Source organism: Channa argus, chromosome 23 (genome assembly GCF_033026475.1).
Source record: "Channa argus isolate prfri chromosome 23, Channa argus male v1.0, whole genome shotgun sequence".
Classification (NCBI taxonomy): domain Eukaryota; kingdom Metazoa; phylum Chordata; class Actinopteri; order Anabantiformes; family Channidae; genus Channa; species Channa argus.
The window spans coordinates 12,221,599-12,242,862 of record NC_090219.1 but is presented as its reverse complement, the minus strand read 5'-3'; the positions used below and the strand labels follow the sequence as shown (position 1 = coordinate 12,242,862).

General features: G+C 43.7%; 1 protein-coding gene across 3 annotated transcripts; it reads right to left on the bottom strand.

Annotated features, from left to right (window-relative positions):
• Nucleotides 1–444: 444 nt before the first annotated feature.
• On the bottom strand, nt 445–20,873 carry LOC137108734 (GRAM domain-containing protein 2A). Of its 3 annotated transcripts, XM_067493714.1 has the most exons (13): nt 20,727–20,873; nt 17,322–17,515; nt 12,732–12,845; nt 8,034–8,091; nt 6,993–7,065; nt 6,723–6,826; nt 5,940–6,038; nt 5,437–5,508; nt 5,252–5,311; nt 4,170–4,305; nt 3,989–4,082; nt 3,294–3,395; nt 2,024–2,922 (listed from the first exon to the last, which is right to left on the bottom strand). In XM_067493714.1, exons 3-13 carry the CDS (start codon nt 12,839–12,841, stop codon nt 2,874–2,876), a joined length of 957 nt encoding a protein of 318 aa, XP_067349815.1. In that variant the 5' UTR covers nt 12,842–12,845; nt 17,322–17,515; nt 20,727–20,873; the 3' UTR covers nt 2,024–2,873. The 3 variants fall into 3 exon arrangements, with proteins under 3 accessions (XP_067349814.1, XP_067349815.1, XP_067349816.1); XM_067493713.1 differs by lacking the exon at nt 17,322–17,515 and having other exon boundaries at nt 445–2,922; XM_067493715.1 differs by lacking the exon at nt 17,322–17,515 and having other exon boundaries at nt 3,294–3,353.
• Nucleotides 20,874–21,264: the final 391 nt, after the last annotated feature.

Below are 21,264 nucleotides of genomic sequence, written 5' to 3'. Positions count from 1 at the left end.
ACAATGTTGCTTCTCATTCACACACATTCACACAGCGATGGTGGTGGTTGCCATTCAAGTTGCTCACCGACATGTAGCCAGGAGGGACTGGGAATTGAACCACTGACTCTGTGGTTCGTGGGAGACTTACCACCTGAGCTACAACCACCGCAGGTGATCAGCTGTGTGGAGGAGTTAAGCAGAGAAACTTTCACATCCTCACCACGTCACAGCTGAGAAGCTGCAGCTCAAAGTTCCTCCAGAACAGAGGGCGAGCGTTTAAATACCACTTTAGAATAATAATAATAATAATAATAATATTAATCACTTTCTGTCAAACACATCCCATATTAATTACGTTACAGCGGCTGTTAATATTAGCAGGCATCACATTCTTATCTGAACGAAGCAAATATCCAAGGACAAAATAGACAGTAATTTATTCTAGACAGACAAGAAAAGTACCATTGAACTGTCCACACGTCCCTGGACTCTGCCCGTAGCTCAGCAGTTATTCTCCCACCCTGATGCAGATGGTCGATCCTGCCTTAGATGGAGACAAAAGGAAATAATTTAAAGAATGTTTAATATTTGTCACTGAAATCTCCAACAAGGAAACTGGAACGTTAACTCCACCGTCCATGTTGCAGCCAGGATCTCAGCCAGATCGGTGCTTTGTTCGTCTTTGAACTTTTCTTTTTGTTCCTTTAGGCAAAAGTTCCTGCAGGATTAGTGTAACTGCAATGAGCTGATGAGGATTTTACTGTTCAGTAACTAATTCTAGAAGCAAACCTGTTTAGTAACAGAGTCATTTAGTCATTAGCTGAACTGCTGACGCACCGTTTAATATTTAATATTCAGTATTTATATATTACACACCTGAAGCAGTGTTAAGAAATGGCGCGGTTGTTGCGGCCCGTAAACGGGGAAATACAAATGCATCCAGTGCTTTTCGAAGCTGTTTTCTGGGGGATCTGCGCCGCATTTTCTAACAGCTAAGCTAATGTAACGACTCCATGTTTGATTCCTGCTAAAAGTTCTTATTTCATGTTACAGATCATAGGACAATCACATCACACAATTTAAGCACGTTCTCTGTGACACAGCTTCACGTGGACTATTAACATTTTCAGGAGCAGATCTCGATTTTTTTTTTATTAGGGCCAAAGGGTCTCCCCTGGCCAAAACCCTTCTACATGTCTTCCACCTCCACCTGCTCACCCATAACATTCCAATCATTTCAGGTGAAGTGAGAACTGGAGAGACTCAAACATGGGAAAGCAACTGATCCTGATGGTTTTAGCCCAAGACTCCTCAGAACCTGCTCCAGTCAGCTGTGTAGCATCCTCACACACCAAAACATGTTGCATAGTTCCCTGCTGACTTCAAGGACCACAGGTCAGTAGCCCTCACTTCCCACATTATGAAGACTCTTCAGAGGCTGGTTCTCTCCTACTTAAGACTCAGGGTGAGGATGTACATGGATCCTCTACAGTTTGCATATCAGCCTCACATTGATGCTCTCACCTACATGCTGCAGAGGACCTAGACTCCTCTGATGCGACTGTGAGGATCACGTTCTTTGACTTGTCGAGTGCCTTCAACACGATCCAGCCGGAGCTGCTTGGGGAGAAGATGTATTCTGAGCAATGATTGTCGCCTGGATCTGCAGAGCAAATTCAGCCACAGACTTATTCCACCACAATGCACTAGGAAGTCCTTCCTGCCAGCGGCCATCAGACTTTTTGATAAACAATAAAAATAGCACATTGCACAAATTTGGCCTTTTTTTTTTGCCATTTTGTTGCTAATTTTATCTTTTGTTATTTGTACTGAGCCACTGTAACAAAGTCATGTCCTGCAAAGGATCAAGAAATTACTATTCTATTCTATTCTGAGCTACAACTCAGCAAAACTTAGCGGTTCAACCCTCAGGTGTAGGAAGGCTTTGATAGTGAGCCTGTGAGCCTGAGCAGAGGGCAGTAAAAACCCTGCAATTCACAACTCTCACTGTAGAAACAAATGTGTAAGAAGACGATTGTGAGGCTTTTCCAGCACTTTAAGCTAAAAACTAAGTTTCTCAAACATGTACATTTCCGTTTTTGAGTGAATACATTTGCACATTATTTTCCATGCACACAAATATTATTTACAGTTACAGATTTGTGTCCAGACTCACACACAGACTGAAATACAAATCCCAGCACAGACACACAGTTTGAGAAACAGATGCACAACTCTCCACACATGTATACAAATACTTAAGCTCTCCACAGAGGTTTGAATATGGTGAGTTAGCAGCACAACAGTTTTAAGGCTTTAAATTTCCAGATGTTACTCAGTGCAGTTGGTATAAACAAGCATCAAGAAGAAAATGTAAAATGTTTTTAAGATCATCTCTTAAAGGTCAGTTACGTGCACCACAAGTAGTTCAAACTAAAGGTAACAGTCTTGAGATTTTAGTCTACGGCTTTAATTCCTGTATTTTGAATTCTCAGGTTGTTTTGGACAATTTCAGCAACTCTTACTACTGAGGCTCATGGAGAATGTAGGTTTTAGCCCAACACCAATATTTGTTAGGAACAAGGTTAAAACAACTGAAACCGGTGGTCACATCTTCCACTCGAAGCCTGAGGAAACTGTGGAAAACGACTTCTTAGTTAAAGTGTTTGTGTCCGTTCTTCTCCGTCTTCAGTCTCCACAGAAAAATCTACACAATGTTACAGCACGTTATTGTTGCTCCAGCACTCTGGGCTCTACTCGTCAGCCTCAGGTCAGTCTACGGTTTGTGTTCACTACTGTGACGTCCCTATGGGGCGAGAGATCAGCTGCTCCACCTGAGCGGCGTCTATGTAAGCGCCGATTTCGTCTTTCGGTCCCGTACGGCTTTAGCGTCAGGTTCCTGCTCTCTGATTGGCCATCCAGCAGGGCACCTCTCCACACCTGGAACATTAAAAACATGCCATCAGTCACCTCCAGAGGTCTGATGGAGAGTCTCTGAAACCTGGCTTGACAGTGGAGCGGACGCTGTTGAAAATATACCACTGATATTTTATGTATATTTCATTATTTTATATGATTAAAATTATGTTTTCAAAATAAAGTTTGAATGAAAACTGACAGCTCTAATGCAATGACTGACCAACATGGGTGTTAGACGTCTTCATAGCATAAAATGAGCTTCAAGAGATCATTTTACAACATTTCTTCACTTGGAATAAGTTTGAATATATAAATTAGTGTAGGAAACATACGTTGACCTATTTTGTTTATTCAGTGGAAGTTTATGAAAAGTGTCTCGCGCGTGTGTGTACCTCTCTCGGAGAGTCGGCTGGCTGCTCAGGAAGCTCAGCTGCTGCTCCAGACGACAGACTCTAAAGGCCAGATAGCAGGAAGACAGGACCAACAGGAAGACACTGAGAGACACAGAGACACTGACATGACATTCCATCTGAAGCCTCCATCGTCTGATCGATATAATCTGCTATAGTTTGGCCTGAATCCCGTGAGTGTGAGTGTAAAGTAAAAAAAATGACGATTTGTTGCTTTGAGGTAACACAGAGAATCTGACTGATTGACTCAATTCTATTCTAAAAAAATCTTGGACAAATGAAACCATCAGCTGTAGGCAGCAGTGACGTGAGAGAACCCATTTTAGTTTTTACATGACGGCACTGTCACATATGGTCTTTCTAATGTTTGTTAATGTGCTGCACACACACTCTGCTCCTTCCAGCACCAGGTGGCAGCACAGATCAAGCTAAACTTGAAAACACCTGACTTACTGAAACCTACTGACAGCAGCAATGTGTTGTGTGTGTTTCTGGTTGTCTGGGTCTTTTAAGGAGGTTTCTCAGTGAACATCCTGGATATTTGTGCACGTATTTCTGGTATTTTATTGGATGTTGTCTTATGATACATTTATCTCCATGAGGAAAGAATCTAGCTTGTACAGGTTAATTATTTGATAAAACACGATTTTGTGTATTATTTGCAGAATGAGACTCACAGCAAGATGAAGAGCTTCAGTAGCTGATACTCCATGTGACCCAGCTCAGGCACTGGCTCTGTCAGCAGGATCTTTTCGGTCTCCAGACTGCTGTCTACCAAAAAACACAGACACAGGTTAGTGTCTGCCTGTAACCTAGTGGGTTCCCCCTGAGTGCTGACTGACAGGTGTGTGTCCATACCTGTGAGCGTGTGCGTGCTGAAGGGCGTGTCAGGGACGAGGCCCGGGGACGAGTTTCCCAGCAGGTCTGGGAGCGATGAGGACACGACGGGGAGCGAGGGTTTCCTCCTCCACTTCAACACCTCTGGAAATTCATCCTGAAACGCAGACAAATCAGTCATTTCTCGTCTTCCTCTGAAGCTTCTTTATTAAAGCAACGCATTTCAGCACAGGCTATTCGTCAGGGGAAATTACACATGTGGGCAAAAGATCACAGTAAGAAATAATTATCCACACACACCCCAAAGGATGCTAGCTTTGTAATGAGATGTCAAAATAAAAGTATGTTTAAAAATAAAGTAGAATTAAAAATCATTCCCTGATGGATTTCTGGTTTATTGGATTAGCACAAGTTAATTTGGGACCCAGAGGTGGTAACATCATTTCCTGTGTGAAACGTAAGCCCCTTTCACACATGCACTGGAAATCAGACTTTTTCTGGGGGTATGTGTGAACGCAAACACCCAAGTCTGTCGGCCCTGACTTTACCCAGGCTGATCCCTAAGCAAAGTCCAGATTATCTCCACCTGAGCTCATGTCTGAACAGAGGAGGTGATACTCCGGAGAACTCACCCCGAGTATGTCAGGACCTGATCCACCTGAAATTCTGGGAAATTCATGTATGAAAGGGGCTGTGGAGGCATTTAGGATACATAATTTAAAAGTCTACAGCAAAAGGTATGAATGAAGACTTTACAACTCTTTTTACTGTTGTAGCTGAATGGATTTACTTTTAATGTGAATAGTGTTGGATTTTAAATGTCATTTTTTTCAGTTTCTTAGATTATTTTCTTCATCTTTATTGTTTGGACGCTGGACACCTGTGTCTGCAGCCCCATTGGATAAATATTTCTGACCCTGTGCAGAAGCATGTTGGTATAATAAAGAAGATTCTGCCATTAGCCAAACAGTGTTGATGACTAGTGTTCTTGACTTTATTCTGTAAAGTGCCCTGAGATGACTTTGTTGTGAATTGGCGCTATATAAATAAAGTTGAATTGAATTGAATTGACTACTTTTCATCTCTGAACGTGTCCGTGTTACCATAGACAGAGAACTGGGCTCCTCCAGGTACTGTTTCAGACTCAGACTCTTCCCATTCACCTAACAGAGAAAAGACAGAAGAGGCTGGATCAGCGCTACGATACAAACAGGAGGTCTTTACTATTAGAATCTAATTAGGCTCTAGTTAGTGCGACTCCCTTCAGCATAATAAACCATAATCAAACCTGCAGGTGAGTGCAGATCCTCCTGAGGACATCGTAGACGCTGTCTCTGGACAGCAGGGACACAAACACATACTGCACAGAGACACACAAAGAGAGCAGGTTACTGAACATACACACATCCAACTCTTTAGTCCACAGCTCTAGATGCCCAGGGGACCCTGGGGACCCCAGGAAACGGCTCCTGCAGTGGCTGATACCAGTGTTCATTAGAGCATCAGGAGAGCAGAGAACAACAACGGTGAACCTGGCAGAGATGCTACTCTCCAAGAGAGCACAGTTTACTCAAGACCATTAAAGCCGAAGGTAAATGGAAGAACGTTCTGTGGACAGACGAGACCCAAGCAGAATTTTTTTGCCTTTTATGATAAGTGGTATGTTTGGTGACGACCAACAATATCTGTCTGTGAATCAGATTGGTGGGAGGATCAGGATCTGGACCCGCTTTGCTGTTTCTAGACCCAATTGTATTTCAGTCCAGAGTCTCTGTGTGGTGTCTCTGGTACCTTCTGTCCAGTGTCCATGGTGATAGCCAAACCGTTGGGCACCAGACCAGCTGTCTTGTGCTTCTTCACCAGCCGCACTGACACCACAGGTATACAGACCTGCAGGTGAACGGACGCAGAGACAGACAAATCACTAGAAGACACTCGAAGCAATTGCAGATATGGAAGCACTGTGCTTTGAAATTAGAAACGAAACCATGAAATGAGTGAAAATTAGCATCCTCCTTTTTTTGGTGTTTCTCTCATTTGCTTCTTTTATTTTCCAGTGTAAAAAGTTAAATGTGCCGTAAAGACGAGTATTTTCAGAACTTAGAGAAACATAATGTATTAAAGTTCTGAAAATGCTCTAGTCTTAACGGCACAGGAGTCTGATCCTGAAGGTTTGTTCAGATTTGACTTAAATCAAATTAAAGCCTGGAGTGGGACAGACAGATGTGTGTCCTTAGCGAGTCTCAGCAGCTTTAACCTTCATCATCACCTTCAGTTTTGTTCAAAATGAATAAACTGCATTTTGACTCAAAACAAGGTTTAATTTCTGTTCTAAAAGCATCAACCAGGTGATTCCTGGTCTGAGGTGTTTATCAAATCACACTCTTGTCCTTGTAGATTTGTCCTGACATTAGTTACACTGGAATTCACCATCGCAGACAAAGCTGGCTGTAACAAGGTGAATCAAACCGACATGAGTGCAGCTTTATCGGCTTTGCATCTTTTTAAAAGCTCCAGTTGTTTTACTCGGATCCAGGTGGTGGAGATGTTGTAGTTGAAGTTGTCTTCACTCACCTTGATGTCTTTACCAAACAGGTTGGCGTAGAAACAGAGCCAGTTCCTGGAGATGTAGAGTCGTCCCTGCAGCAGAATGTCTCTCAGCAACGCACACGAATACACTGCAGAAGAAGAAGCAGACAGCAGGACAACTTCATCGTACCAACATCTTATGACACTGCTGTGTGTCTGTGTTCAGAAATAAGGCAGAAACAATCCTTTGGGTCTGGGGTCAATAAAGAGGCTTGAGATTTGTAATTGGTGATAGGTGTGACAGTCAGTCTGTACCTTTCATGAGAATCTCCTCTTTAGGAACAGTCGGGAACAGCTTGTGGTACTGAGAGTTGTATTTGCTGACAGTCTGTGGACGAGGAAACAGTTACATTCAAAACATCAATGATTAAAAACACTGGGTAAATTGTTGTTGCTCTGGTTTCATTAGTGGTGGAGCCCCCCAGGGGTCTACTGTTGGTCCACTGCTACTCACAGTACACATGAAAAACTAAACTTCTGCATCAATTTTTTGCAGATGATGCAGTTTTTTTATAAACCAGACTCAAGAAATAATGATTCCTTGATTAAAATGAATGAATAATGAAAATTTTTTGCCTTCAAATACTTGTCACAATTAATCAAGTATCTATCACCACTGTCTATAAGCTGACCCACTATTTTCTGAAAGCTTGTGCCTGAGTTTTGTTTTATATCCTGATATTTGGGTCAGCAGTTACTTCATGTTACCCCCCAAACACCTGTGTGTGTTTATTGTCTGTGATCCAGACAGTGACTTCCTGCCTTTTTGTTCCTGTCTGAAACAACAAGGACTGAAACAACAGAAACAGCATGTGTCTTTGCTCCATCTTAAGTTTGTTGTAATATCTGGATCAAACTAGACATTTTGCATGTAAATGGCTCCTGTATTGTGGAGTTTTAAGCATGAATGCATTAGTGAGCAGGCATACGAGACACAGGCCCTGGGGCCAGAGGTCAGAGGGGGATCACATGTGGTTACTGTTCATATTTCTAGTTTGAGCTCAGTTAAAACGCTTGATCAACCACAAAGAGAGAAACAACATGCAAGATCTGTAAAATGCTTGTTTGACTGAAACTTTTTCTGGTCTACCACACCTCTCACACACACACACACACACAACACACACACTCCTGAAAGCGTTCCCTTGGAGATGAGTCAGACACTGGAAACCTCTGCAGACATTTCAGGGGGCTCCTGCTGGTCTGTCGTCATCTCTGGACCTCGGAACACAACTACAGAGCTGCATGTGTGTCTTTCTATTGGCTACATCTTCTTTTGCTGAGTGTTGGACTTACTGATCCTCTGTAACACTTCTTCACATCTTCGTAGGACAGGTCGTCGATCAGCTGCAACCTGCAGGACAAATCAGATTCTGTCAGACGATGGACACAAACCATGGTTGGTGGAGCAGCACAGACACCAGCAGATAGCAGGGAACAGTAAAAATGTTTCATGTCGTGACTATAATTCAGCGGCTGAGCAGCTGGACAGACGTCCTGTGAGCTATGAGCTTAGATAAAGAAAGCATTTGTGCATAAATGGAGTCACATCTGACTTTGTGCAGGATGCAAATGACGACACAAGTTGTCTCCATGAAACTAAAAGGTCCCTAAACAGGTGCTGACACAGCAAAAGATTTGAAAGTGATACAGCATCATCCCAACGTCTGCAGCTGAGACTTTCTTCAAAAGTAACTTTATTTTATTGGATTGCAGAAATGTCGATGCTGCTCTGCGGTTGGACAGGTTTTACTTCCAGGAACACTTTCAATGAAAGTTCTCAGAGACGCTTGATAAAAAGAAGCTCTGAACTAAAACCGGTGCTAGTTTTACAAAAACTCAGCTTCAGAGGATGTGAGTCATCTCTGGCAAAGCAAAACACATTTCTACTGACGCACAGACTGCAACACAAACGGCAGCTATACAAATGAAGTATATACAGTGCACTGGAAAAGCAGCCAGATGAGACCTTCTTGTGAAACGTTGTGCACTTCCTCACAGTAGCTGGCTGAGTGTAAATGTCACACTGAGGTTAAAACTGTGGCTTAGCCCCACAGAAGGTGGTGTGAAGCATTTCCTGCAGTGCTGCATGAAAACACACAGTTCTTACACCCTGAACACAAGGAGCTGAGAGGAGGTTTTCTCTTAGATCATCCAGCGAACAACTTCCTTCAAGAGAAACTCAAACAGTAACGAGCATTATTAGAGATTCCTCTGCCTTTTATGTTCCTGATTCATCAAGTCAGCGGTTTGCCTGTGAAGCATCACACAGAATCCGTCATGACAGGAGGCTGAAGCCCCTGATGGCTGCTTCAACAACTCCTGCTCCAAGTGACCCACTGAAATATTTCTCTGTGGACTCTGTAGTCTATTTCCTTCAGGCCCTCGAAGACGATGATATTAAGTCTATAACAGAGCATTTAGTGTTTCCTGTGGTCATCACAACTGTCCTTAAACTTGAAAAATTGACTGAACTGATTAGATTTTACTGATTGTGCTGACACTGCACATCAAACTGATTCTAAATCAATTTGGTGCAACGGAATCTGTCCAGCGTCCGCTCGGCTTTTTAGATTCTTGTCTCTCTTTCTCCCCCTGAAATGACATTAATTCAGTTTCAGAGAAAACAGAGATGCCGGCCGTTCCCTCTGGATGACTCATGCTGAGTATATGTGCAGCCGTCACATCATCACATCATGCAAAAGGTTTAATCCCACTGTTTCGTCGTGTTATCGTGTCTCATGTAAATGTGACCACAGCTAACAGGGATGTGCAGTCTAACCCAGATAAAACAACTTTAGTTTAAACACGAAGCTGCTCTTTCTCTTCTCACTGATAAACTGATAAACTCCCAAACCACAGGCTCTTATCACTTATTCTGCTCACAAGCAACAGTTTGCACAAGCACACAAGTCGTGTTTATTTCATCGGTCTAAACAGTTTGGATTCAGAGGCTTTCCACCAAACCTTCTTTAAAATACGGCCGGTGTGATAAAGACAGTGAGCAGTAGGAGGACAGTCCAGCTTCCAGAGGTCCGCTGCAAATTAAAGCTACACTGAATGTCACATTTCCAGAGTTTAAAGAGAGGAGCAGCTCTGACAGCGGAGATGTTCTGAGCCAGGCTCAGCCTTCTGACCAATCAGAGAGCATCAACGATTTCTGCACACGTTTACTGTAACTCAACCCTGACTGACTCCTGAAGGGTTGTGCACAGTGTGGTGGAGTGTAGAGTGGAGCAGAGCTGGTTGGAGCACAGAGCTGGCACTAGCTACACCACATCTGTATGATTCCAAACTGACCTCCGCAGAGTCTAAATCCGAAACGGCCAGCTTGATGTCGCAGTGTGTACAGCGGAAGAAACGCTGTAATACCTGAACCCAAACATGTGGTGCTGATTTCACGCCTCCTTTTTTCTGGATGTCCCCCGATACTGCTCTCTGCCTGTTCTGTGAAAAAACTCTTGTGGTCTGCTCGCTATGAACAATGTGTTGAAGGCAACAGGAAACAGTCCACAGCTTCATGTCTGTGAATGCTCTCCATCAACCACAGAAACCTTCATCTACTACTTATCCAAGCAGCTTCTTCAGTCTGAGGCAAATGAGCTCAGGGACCCAGTTCTGTTCCCAGGGTCCACTGGCGCCTCCGCACATACTCAGTAGGAGGAGAAACACCTGTTTCCTGTCTGTCACTGTTTTAATGTCGATGGAGGTAAATGTTGAAACTACGTGAACCACCTGCAGTGCTTCAGAACGTATCCGCTCTAATGTTTGCTGCATGTTGTAGCTTCAAGAGCGTTGATGACAGCAAACAGCTCAAACACGACTGAGCGATAAAGAGGCTGTTACCTGCCTCTGAAACCACTACTACACAGGTTCCTTATAAAATCTGTTGTATCTCTTGGTCTAAAGTCAGTAAAATAAGATCAGACAATCATTTTTTAAACAATACAGGAGATTACAGACACAACCACTGTGTTGCTGCTCACAATGGAAACTAGCAAAGTGCAGCTTTTATATCTAATGAAATCTGAGATCTAGAAATGGTTCAAAATAAAAATGGGTAGCAGTTACTGTGCAGGTGTAATGTGTCTCTTCATCCATGTTTTCATACACTTCTGTGTGATGACAGCAGCCATGGAAACGGTCTCAAAGTGGGAGGGAGGTGATTTACAGTTTGATGCGACTGTAAAGTCTAATGTACAATCAAACAAACAGCTGTGGCTGGTGAACTAATCCTCACACTCCACACACAGGGCGTAGGATTTCACGGAGTGGTCATGTAAATACAGTCATGACGGGAGGATGCAAATCAGCATGAAGCTCATGCAAAAAAAACAGGTGAGAAACACTGGACGAGGATCAGCAGCAGCTTCATTATCACCGATATGTAGGATTTACAGGAAAAGAAGTGGAAATGAGGCAAAGGTTCCCATCAGCTGCTGCATTTAACTGGTTACACTGGAGCGTGGAGAGCTCAGTGTGTGTGTGTGTGAAAGGAGTGATTGTCCACAAGAGCTACTGGGAGGTCTGGGAGGTACACACACACACACACACACAGACGTGATGAAAGAATTAATTATGCAGAGAGTTTGAGTCATTAGAGGGAAAAGTGGAGCAGAGAACGAGGCCAAACGGATCTGAAGAGACGAGGCTGCAGCTCGTCTGTGGAAGCAGCTCAGATCAAACACATGGATGTAACGACGTCCCCCACTGGTTTGCATTAGAGCTGCGGACACAGACGGACTGCTGAGACGTCCTCTCCGATGAGTTTAGGACATTATGGTCATTTAGCTAAAACAGAGACAGAAACAAATGATGAACGTTCACTAAATCAAACGAAGCTGTGAGTGTTGTGTGTGTTGGCTCCCGCTCTGCAGAAGTCAATAACACACCTCCTCCTCCTTCCCATCAGCCCCTCTGTGAGCCATGGTGCCTGCAAACGTGAGCCGAGTGCACATGCTGCAGGCAAACACACACACACACACACACACAGATTCTGCAGCTTGTTTTCTACGTGACAGGAATTGCAGAGCAGTGAGAGACACTGAGGCTTTCCCTCTCTGTGTATTGTCTCTGCTGCACGTCTACTCAGCTTTCATCGTCTGCCAAACACCAAACACCCCCACCCCACACACACACACACTCAAACACCCCCCATCCCCCCCACACACACTCAAACACACTACTAATGAAGGACCTGGTTGGTTACGAATAGGTGGGGTCTGTTTTCCTGTAACCACACACAGGTGAACTCAGCGTGTGGACGCCACCGTCTGTCCACAACATCTGGACTCCAGCTGTGAGGACGGTCCACGCCCTGCAGTCGTTGGAGGTTAGTGGTGGAACACTATCATCTGTATTTATGCGATTTTTTACTTCCATTCTACGTCATTTTAAAGGGAAATATTATCCTTTGTCTCTGTGGCCACTTGTTTTTCAGGTGGGACTTTCATATTTACAATAATAGATTTTGAATAAAAACTCACAGTAAAGATTCCTTTAGTAAATTCCAAATGTTTTGACACATTAAGGTCAAATTATGTTTTATTTCTGTTGCATCAAAATCACAAATTCGCTTTAATTCACCTTTAAATGAGCTGAGCAAAAACTGCACAAGAGCCCAGTGGAAAGAAAAACCCAAATCTCTGATGCCTTCGAGTCCGTAGCAGTTCCTGCAATTATTAATATCTGTAATGATCCAAAATGTTACAAGAAAATCATTCTGCCATTAATCATTGACAACCCCTCAGATTTATGTGGAGGAGACCAAACCCTGAGTTGGGAACCACTTGATCAAACTAGCTGAATCGGGATTCTGGCACAGGAACATTTAGTCTCTGTCCAGCTCAGCTAGAACTTTCTTTCCTTGTAAACATTATTGCATCAGATTTTTCTGCCAACCCACAAATCCACCTTAAGATGTGTTTGGTCATCTCTATGTGTAGTCTGCTGTTAATGGACACTAAATAAAGAAAGTTGAATTGAATTTGTCACCTGAATGGGAGGGGGCAGTGTCCGTCCTCCTCCTTGGGGGGTTCCACCTCATGTGGGGGCAGAACAGTGACGTCTTCACTCTGCTCCAAGTTCTCAGACATCATCATCATCAACCTGTGAGGATGGAGATGGGGGTGGGGGGGTTACATCAGAACTTTATTGATGTGTTATGTGTCTCGTGTCATTTTCCCACTGGTACCAACAATGCAGATGCACACACAGGGTCAAAATCCGTGGTGCATCACTTCTTATTGGTGATGTGGTCTAGACATGAACCACTCTGTATTTTGTCACTGTTCTCAGTGGTTTAGGATCAATGATTGGGCAGTTTGAAGACATTTTTAGTTTTTTAGTCAGTGCATCTCTGGGGTAGTTTCAGGTCATAATTAATTTAATAATGAATTTTGAGTTGCTGTTTTGAGTCATTGTGTTGCTCTTCACTGAGCTCTTTCAAACAAGAAACATGAGTAACTTCAGAATCTCAATAATCGGATGATCTGTTCCCTGGGTGATAACAAACAAGTCTTATCCTGGTAATTTGTGATCGTCTCCGACAATTATCAATATTGACTGAAATTGCAATCAGTTAATATCAATAATTATCACAAGAAAATTGCTCATAAATGCTGATATTTCATCGATACTCAAATCGGTTCAGGATTCTGCCACGATTGGCTTTAAATCAAATCTTTTTGTTTGCTTGAGTTTATCAGGACACAGTGGAAACAATTCAAACAATTAAACAAATCAAGTCAACGACCAAGTGTTGAGTAGTGACTGAACAGGCAGAAGCAGAAGCAGAGTCTGCTTTTCTACTCAAGTTACCCTCAAAAAGACAAGAACGAAAGCAGAATCATTCACGCTTTTACTCTCAAATACAGCTTTGCAGACCAAGAATGATTTACACACATCTTCTTTAAATCCTTTTGCTTTTTGTATAACAAATATACAAGTATGTCAAAAATCATATTCACTCTCCTGTACTAAGAAAACATTTTCCTTTATATATTTTATAGTCTTGACCATATTATGTAAAATGTAAAATGGTGATATATAAATAAAGTTGAATTCCATTGAACTGAATCATTAAATTTCAAATGATGTTGCTTACAAGACATCAGTGCATCAGTATGGTCATAATAACAAACCTTGTTTATCCTGTGTTTAGCTCATTGTTGTAATGGGATTTGGGATTTCGTTGATGCTTTAAAGGTTTACAGCTTTCGGCTCGTCCCTTCAGAGGTCGCCACAGCACAAAGTGTCCCGCATGTTTATTCTGGCTTCGGACCGGCACCAAGTTGGTGGGATTCGAACCCATGGCCTTCTGCATCCCAACCCAATGCTCCACCACTAAGCCGCCAGTGACCTCTGTTACACTTGTTGTGTTCGTAGCTGAGATGTCCACATTAATGGCATGTGTTCAATAAAATGCTACGAAAATATCCAGCACTAGTTTCCCTGTGTGCTTTTAGGAGCCACAACAGTTTTGTCAGGTTACTGAACCTGACTGAGAAGTTAAATAGTTCAGGGGGAACAATGACGATTCTGTCCTGGCTGTGAAACAGTGGACTAACCATTTACTCTTGCTAAACTACTGGAAGGGTCATGGGAGTTTACCCTTCAGTGGAGAAGGCTTATGTCTGTCTCCCTTAGGATGTCTTAGGATGTCCTGCATGTCCCCATCCTCAACAATCAGTGAAACACATTCTAAATTGTTGTTGTCCGCAGAGACATCAGACCAGGACTTTCAGCACTGGGACAATTTGCAGATGGGTGCAAAGCAGCTGGGATGACAGCCGGCACCTAAATCTGAGGCCACAGGTCTCTGCTGGAAAAGTATCGATTGCTCTTTTTTCAGGCTGGGAAGGAGTTTTTGCCCCAATTGAAGGAGCTTGTGAAGTATCTTGGGGTCACGAGTGAGCGTGAGCTTGACATGTAGATTGTTGCACCGTCAGCAGTGATGTGGAGGCAAAACTCTTAATTTACCAGTCGGCCTTCTTCCAAATCCTCAGCTATGGTCCCAGCCTGCAGACATCCATAGGGGAGACCCACTGTCCCTTCACATTGAAAGGAGCCATTGGAGGTGGTTCAGGAGTCTTATCAGGATGCTGCATGTCCAACTTGGTGGAGACCCCAGGATTGACCCAAAACAAAGTGGAGATATTATACATGTCCTATGGCCTGGGAACACCTCCCTGAGTCTGCAGCTACCTTCAATTAGCGGCAGAAAATGATGAAGCTGATGATGCTGAACACATACATGATGTGAGGGTAAAAGTAGCGAGCACACACACACACACACACACACACACACACACACACACACACACACAGAGGAGGTGGGAGGAGGGACGAAGGGGGCAGCATCAGATGACCAGCTCTAAATATAGAGGTGTGACCAACAGTAAACGTGGACGGGGAGACACGATGGAACAAGATAAGCAGCTGTCCTCTAATAGAACAGAACTATTTCACACTGCACTGACGTTAGAAAGAAACACGTCGACTCCTCCGGCTCAAAGTGAGAGATGACAAAAAGCTCCTTCTTCACCACAGTCTGATGACATTTCAGATTAAAAATGGGAAACGTAGCAGAAGAGGATCCCTCCGAACTCAAATATCCACAGATCCCCGTCAACACTGTGATGGAGGACCAGGGTAAACAGAGGTGGTACAAGTACACAAACTCAATACTCAAGTATTGGCCTAAAAACTCCTCCACCACCACTTCAAATCTTTCTGAAGTATTATCTACATTATGTTAAAGTACAAAAGTAAAAGTACTCCACAAAGAAAGCTATGGTTGTAGTAAATGCACTTTGAGTTCTGCAAACATGTGACATCACCCAGCGTTTGTCTGACGTTGTAGTTTTTCTGGTGATTTGACTTTTAAAGTGACGACACAACGGCCATTTGTTACTATGTTACAGCCCAGAACGGCCCCCAACCATCACCAAGTTACATCTTCATGCTGTTTTACAACGGGAACAACAAAACATGAACCTGTCTAATATTTCACAAACAAGGCAAAAGATCACAGAAACACAGATCGTGGATTTCAATGTTTTGTGGAGCAGAACCCTGAGGTCTGGAGGGACTGTAGTGAAGATGAGGAGATGAACTTTCAAAGCATCTCCACCGATGATTATGAACAGGAACCACGTTTCTGCAAAACAAGCACTTTTACTCTTTAAAAAACATAGCTGATAAGACTTCTTATTACGTAAGGAGTAATTTAAATGAAACAGTTACTTGGAATGGAGTATTTTTACTCCACTGTATATGAGCGGACGCTCTGATTGGCTGGAGGACTCACTGCACTGCAGAGAAAACTGTGCATACAAAGCTCGCAGGCTCTTCAGACGAGAGAATGCTTGCCCCTCTGTTACCATGGAAACAGGACCACAAAATAAGAGGCTGCTGAGATCAAGTATTTTGCTCCTGAAGGTGGACGGCAACATGCAGCTTCCTCACATCCACACGTAAAGACCACTGCAACAATAACTGATGTGACGAGCTGTTTACCTGGATTGTCGTGACCCGTTTTCCTCCGTGTGGAATGTGCGGCAGCTTGTTTGAGAGGTTTTGATGATTGCATCTCATTCTGGCCCCTGTGGTGTGTGTGTACACTCAAAACAGACAACACTCGAGCCCCAGCAGCCTGAGGCTGCTCAGCCTCTGCTTACTCCAATTTCAACCTTAATATGACTGAGATTATTTTACACAAGCTCGTATTTTAAAAACACTGCCAGTACGGAAAAGTCCTGACGTGTAAACACAACAGAGCTTTTACTCGCGTAGACCCGAACAAGTAGTGGTGACAAATACTCGAAGTGTCTCGGTTTAGAAAAAGGTTGGATGTCGTGACGTCAGGTAAAAACTTTGTATATGCAGTTTTGCAGATTTTCTTGCTTCCTCTTCTGCACTGATGCATTAGCTAAACAGCAAATCCGAGCACTTCCTCTCACCATCAGGACCAGTGCTGATTCAACAGGCAGCTGAAAGGCACCAACAGGGGGCCTGATTCACACCCATGGTGCGAAAGCGACCGATGCTCAGCAAAGGTCAGCTTGGTGTGTTACAGACGTACAGAAGAAAATCAGCAGCGACCGTTCATATCAAAGCACAATGTGAAAATCAGCAGAGACCACAAACTGTGAAGTTCAGAAGTTCCTTTGGCTGCAGCTGTGTCCAGCTCCACGGGGCAGTGAGGCTCAGGGGGATCGGGGATTCTAATTGTGACGTTCTGGTTTAAGAAACTTTGTGTGGAAATTGCAGCTTTGATTAAAAAGTCTCATTCTACTAAAAACTGACATCGATTAGAAACGATGAGCACAGATCGTTGATCCCAGCATTGTTAGCTGCGCTTCAGACAAAGCTTCAAACTGAATGATAAAAATAGGCGAGTCAGACGGGTCCCTCCCACCCCCCGTGGAGTTCGCTCCTTTGTTCACATCAATGAGGATCAGGGACCGAACACGTGATGGCTGTGATCAGAGTGTGTCCACAGGTGACCGATCCCACCTGCGCATGTTTCTGCAACAGCCAAAAGCTGGAAGTGAACTACAGTTGCCATGGTGATATGCATACCCTGGTTTCCATGGAGCCGTCTGTAGGATTCCTGTCCCCGGAGTCTCAGGCTGCTGATTGAATCGGGCAGCTGCTCAGGGAGACGCCGGCTGCTTGCTGTAATAAGACTCTTTAATACTTCACTGCTGCTGAGACGTCCTGCTGTCAGACAGAAACCCTCAGGTTTGGACAAAGTCTCCAGAGGACAGTAAAACCTGATGAAGAACACAAACAAAACAATGCACAGGCTTTGAGATGATCCTGGTACTTTAAAAGATCTCAGAAACACAGATGGTTTAACCCACAAGATTCTGAAGAAAAGTCAGTTTCAAGCTTTTGTCGTCACACTGCGACTCTGCACTGGGTTCTGTGAGGAGAGGATTTCTCAAGGAGTCGCAGCTGATGTTCCCTCCTCTGACACTTATTTACTGATCAAGATCTGGAGCTGAACTGTACTGGATGTTTCACTCAGAATCCACTTCAGCTGGCACGAACCCTGAGAATCACCTGGTTCAGAGCGTTTTCTCACAGTGTGTTCAGAACCTTTGTCGCTGTCAGTTCACGTTAGTTCAATGAGACCTTAGTAACTGATGCAGTGAAAGAGGTGAATACGATGCCAAGATTCATTAAGCTCAAACTATAAGAGCAGGTCAGGGAGTAGGAGACATCATTTCCAGACCTAAACCCCACGGACAATGTTCGGGATGTGCTGCGTTTACACAGTGGTCTGACTCTCCCATCATCAATTCAACATGGTGAAAAATTGAAGCAACTCTGGACGGAAATAACCATTGTGACACGTGCTGCTTAAGGTCCAGCAAGTTTGCCGTTTGTTTAATCCTTTTCTGCAAACCAGCCACAACAATAAAGCCACCGGCTTAATACAGTGTAGGACGCCCTCCCACCCGGTGAGGCCTCCACAGTTGCAGATCCTTCGTGGCCTCAGTTAGTCTGCATCAAAGTTATTTCCACATGATTCCAGGAGCCAGCGTTTCCCAGAGCATCACACTGCCTCCTCCCATGGTGCATGCTGGTCCCATTGTCTCCACAGGTATGCGATGCTCCTGGCGGTGGACTGGGTCAACAAGGACGTCCCACACACAGATGGACCAAACAGCCTAAGCATCTCCAGTTCTCTGGTGGTCCCCGTTGGACCTCTATTGGTAAAAAAGGGACAGTTGCAGACCAGAAACACCAACAGGACCCTAAGTTGTGGAGATGCTATTATCCAGTCTCTCAAGTCCTCACGCTGCTTCCTACACATCAACTTCAAGACCCGACTGTTCACCTGCTGTTAAGTGTCCCCCTCCCCCCAGAAGATCAAGAACGAGGATTCACTACCTGACACAGACATTTATCTGAGCTCACACGTCAGCACATCATCTCCATGACAACAAAGCAAAGCACAATCTGCTGGTACAGTTCATGTGATGGAATTGAAAACATTGCAACAGGAGCTGTTGTTTTTACTGCTCCAGAGAAAGTGAGCAGTCTTCAACATAAGCTTATTTCCAGCAGAGGTGTTTGCTAACATGATTAGGCTGATTTAATTGTGTGTGTGAAACCAGTCCAGTCCCTTTAATGTGAGACTGTTTCCACCACACCAGCACCTCTGCACTGGCATTTATGCAAACCATAGGAAAATCACATTCATCTGAAAGCCCGATTCATTTTCACATCCCGTGTCCATTTCCATTCACCACAACACAAACCATCTTCATGGAGCTAAGCTCAGCATAAGGGTGGAGGTGGTGGTGGGGGCATTTCCAAGCCCGGTGTAGTTGTCATCAAATACCATATAACATCACTTTGTAATTTATATCTATCATGTTCAAGTATTTGTCCAGCTGTCGTTGGGTGAGAGGCGGAGTCCAACCTGGAGAGGTCTCCAGTCTGTCTCAGGTCAGACACAGAAAGACAATTTACCAATAATCCTAACAAGCATGTGTTTGGACTGTGGGAGCAAACTGCAGCAAACCCACACAAGCACAGGGAAAACATGGAAACTCCACACAGAAAGGCCAGGGACTCAAACTGGGGACCTTCTAGTTTTTGTTTCATTCACATCACCTCAGTAACTGAAGCTGATAAAGTTCACATATTTGAACCAGAACCTCTGCTGAGTCCAATTCAGGAGGAAACCGCTGATGTTTTGTCGGGTCACACGCTAATTTACTCTGCAGTTCCTGTGGGTGAATGTAGGACTGGACTCAGCGATGGCACATACCCAACATTCCAGGACGGGGGTGTCAGATAAAATAAATGAATTTGACAGAAAGACAGTTTCCAGTCATTCAGGACTTTCTGCCTGTCAGAGACTTTTTCAATCTGACAGAACTCACAGTAAAACACTGTGAATCTCCTGAGTCAGTGTCTCTGGGTCGTTCTGGACTCAGTCCACTCAAAGAGGCGTTTTGTTTGTTGTACTGCACCACACACACGCACACACACACGCACACGCACACACACACGCACACACACACACACACACTGAACTGAGCCAAAACAGTTTCAGGCTGCAGGACAGAAGCTTCGTGTTTGGAGCTGCAGAGAACTTAGAGTTTATGACTGAAGTCAGGTTGACGGGTCGACATTACTGCAACTTAGTATTTTATCCAGTAAATCTGTTCATTAAGTGAAAGTATTATTGAAATACATTCACTTAATACTCTGTGTAAGATGAATACTTTACCAGTACTTTATTTCTCTGACAGCTGTAGTCGCTCTTACATAAAACACGATTTGTGATAAAATACACAAAGTAAAAGTAGCTTCATCTTATTTTGAATCTGATGCCAGGACATGTTTCAGAAAAGTTGGGATGTGGCAACAAAAGTCTGTAAAGGTTGTGTGATGCTGGGGTGGCCAATCAGATTTTAGGGGTGGCCAGTGCCCCCCAGCCCCCCCCTCCCCTCCCCCCCTCAGTTTTAATATAAATTTCTGCATCTAGAGTTTGATACTTACTGACAGTGGTTGAAGTATTCACGTTTTCCTTAAGTACTCAGCTAAATGTTTACGAACTTAGGTATTTATAAAAGTACTCACAGTGACTGTCACATTAGTTTATATTATACCACTGGATAATTAGTAGAGAGCCATCAACGTGGACGATGTAAAGAATGATGTGTTTTCTATGGTGTCATTTGTATTTTATCATGTTTTTTCAGGTAAATACTAATATGACATGGATTAGAAATATCATGTGGTACAGTGATGACAACACTGATCAAAGCCAGTTAGTAGTATTTCTACTATTAAAACTACTGCTCCCAGTACTACAGGTCAAGTACATTTACCACTGCTTCAATACAATAATACTGCAGTAGATTCTAGACAGAGTACCATTAGTACTTCTACTACCATCAATACCGATGACAGCAACACACACACAAACACACACACTCTCTTGACTGAAGACAACCTTACCTGAGTGTGTCCCGCCGTCTTCAATCACGTCCGCTGCGGTCCAGCAGGGGTTCGGTCTGTTCGCTGACGGTCCGTCCGACCAGCAGCACCGACCGCTGAAGCGCTGCTGCTGCTGCAGGAGCCGCAGTCAAGCTGCCCGAGATTAACCGAGGCACAGCGGAAGTGACCGGAAGTCACTTTCAAAATAAAGTCTCAACGTTTAAAAAAAAAAAAAGAGAGAGACGTGGGTGGGTTTTACGCGCGTTGTACGTCCAGAAACATTTGAATAAAAAGGGATATGGCCTGGAAAAAAAAGTCCAAAGAAAGTGCGTTACATATAAAAACAACAGTATGCAGAGAAAGTGAATTTTCTGTGAAATAAATTCAAATTAAAGCACAAAGTAAGAAAGAGTGTGAAAACAAAAAGGTGGGAAATGTTAAGTCACTGAGAAGGTTCTGACTTCAGCACGACAACAACGCTCTGCTGCTGATGACCATAATTATTTTTATTAATTTAACCTAAATGCAAATCAACAGGCCTGGACTGGACCTTTTATTC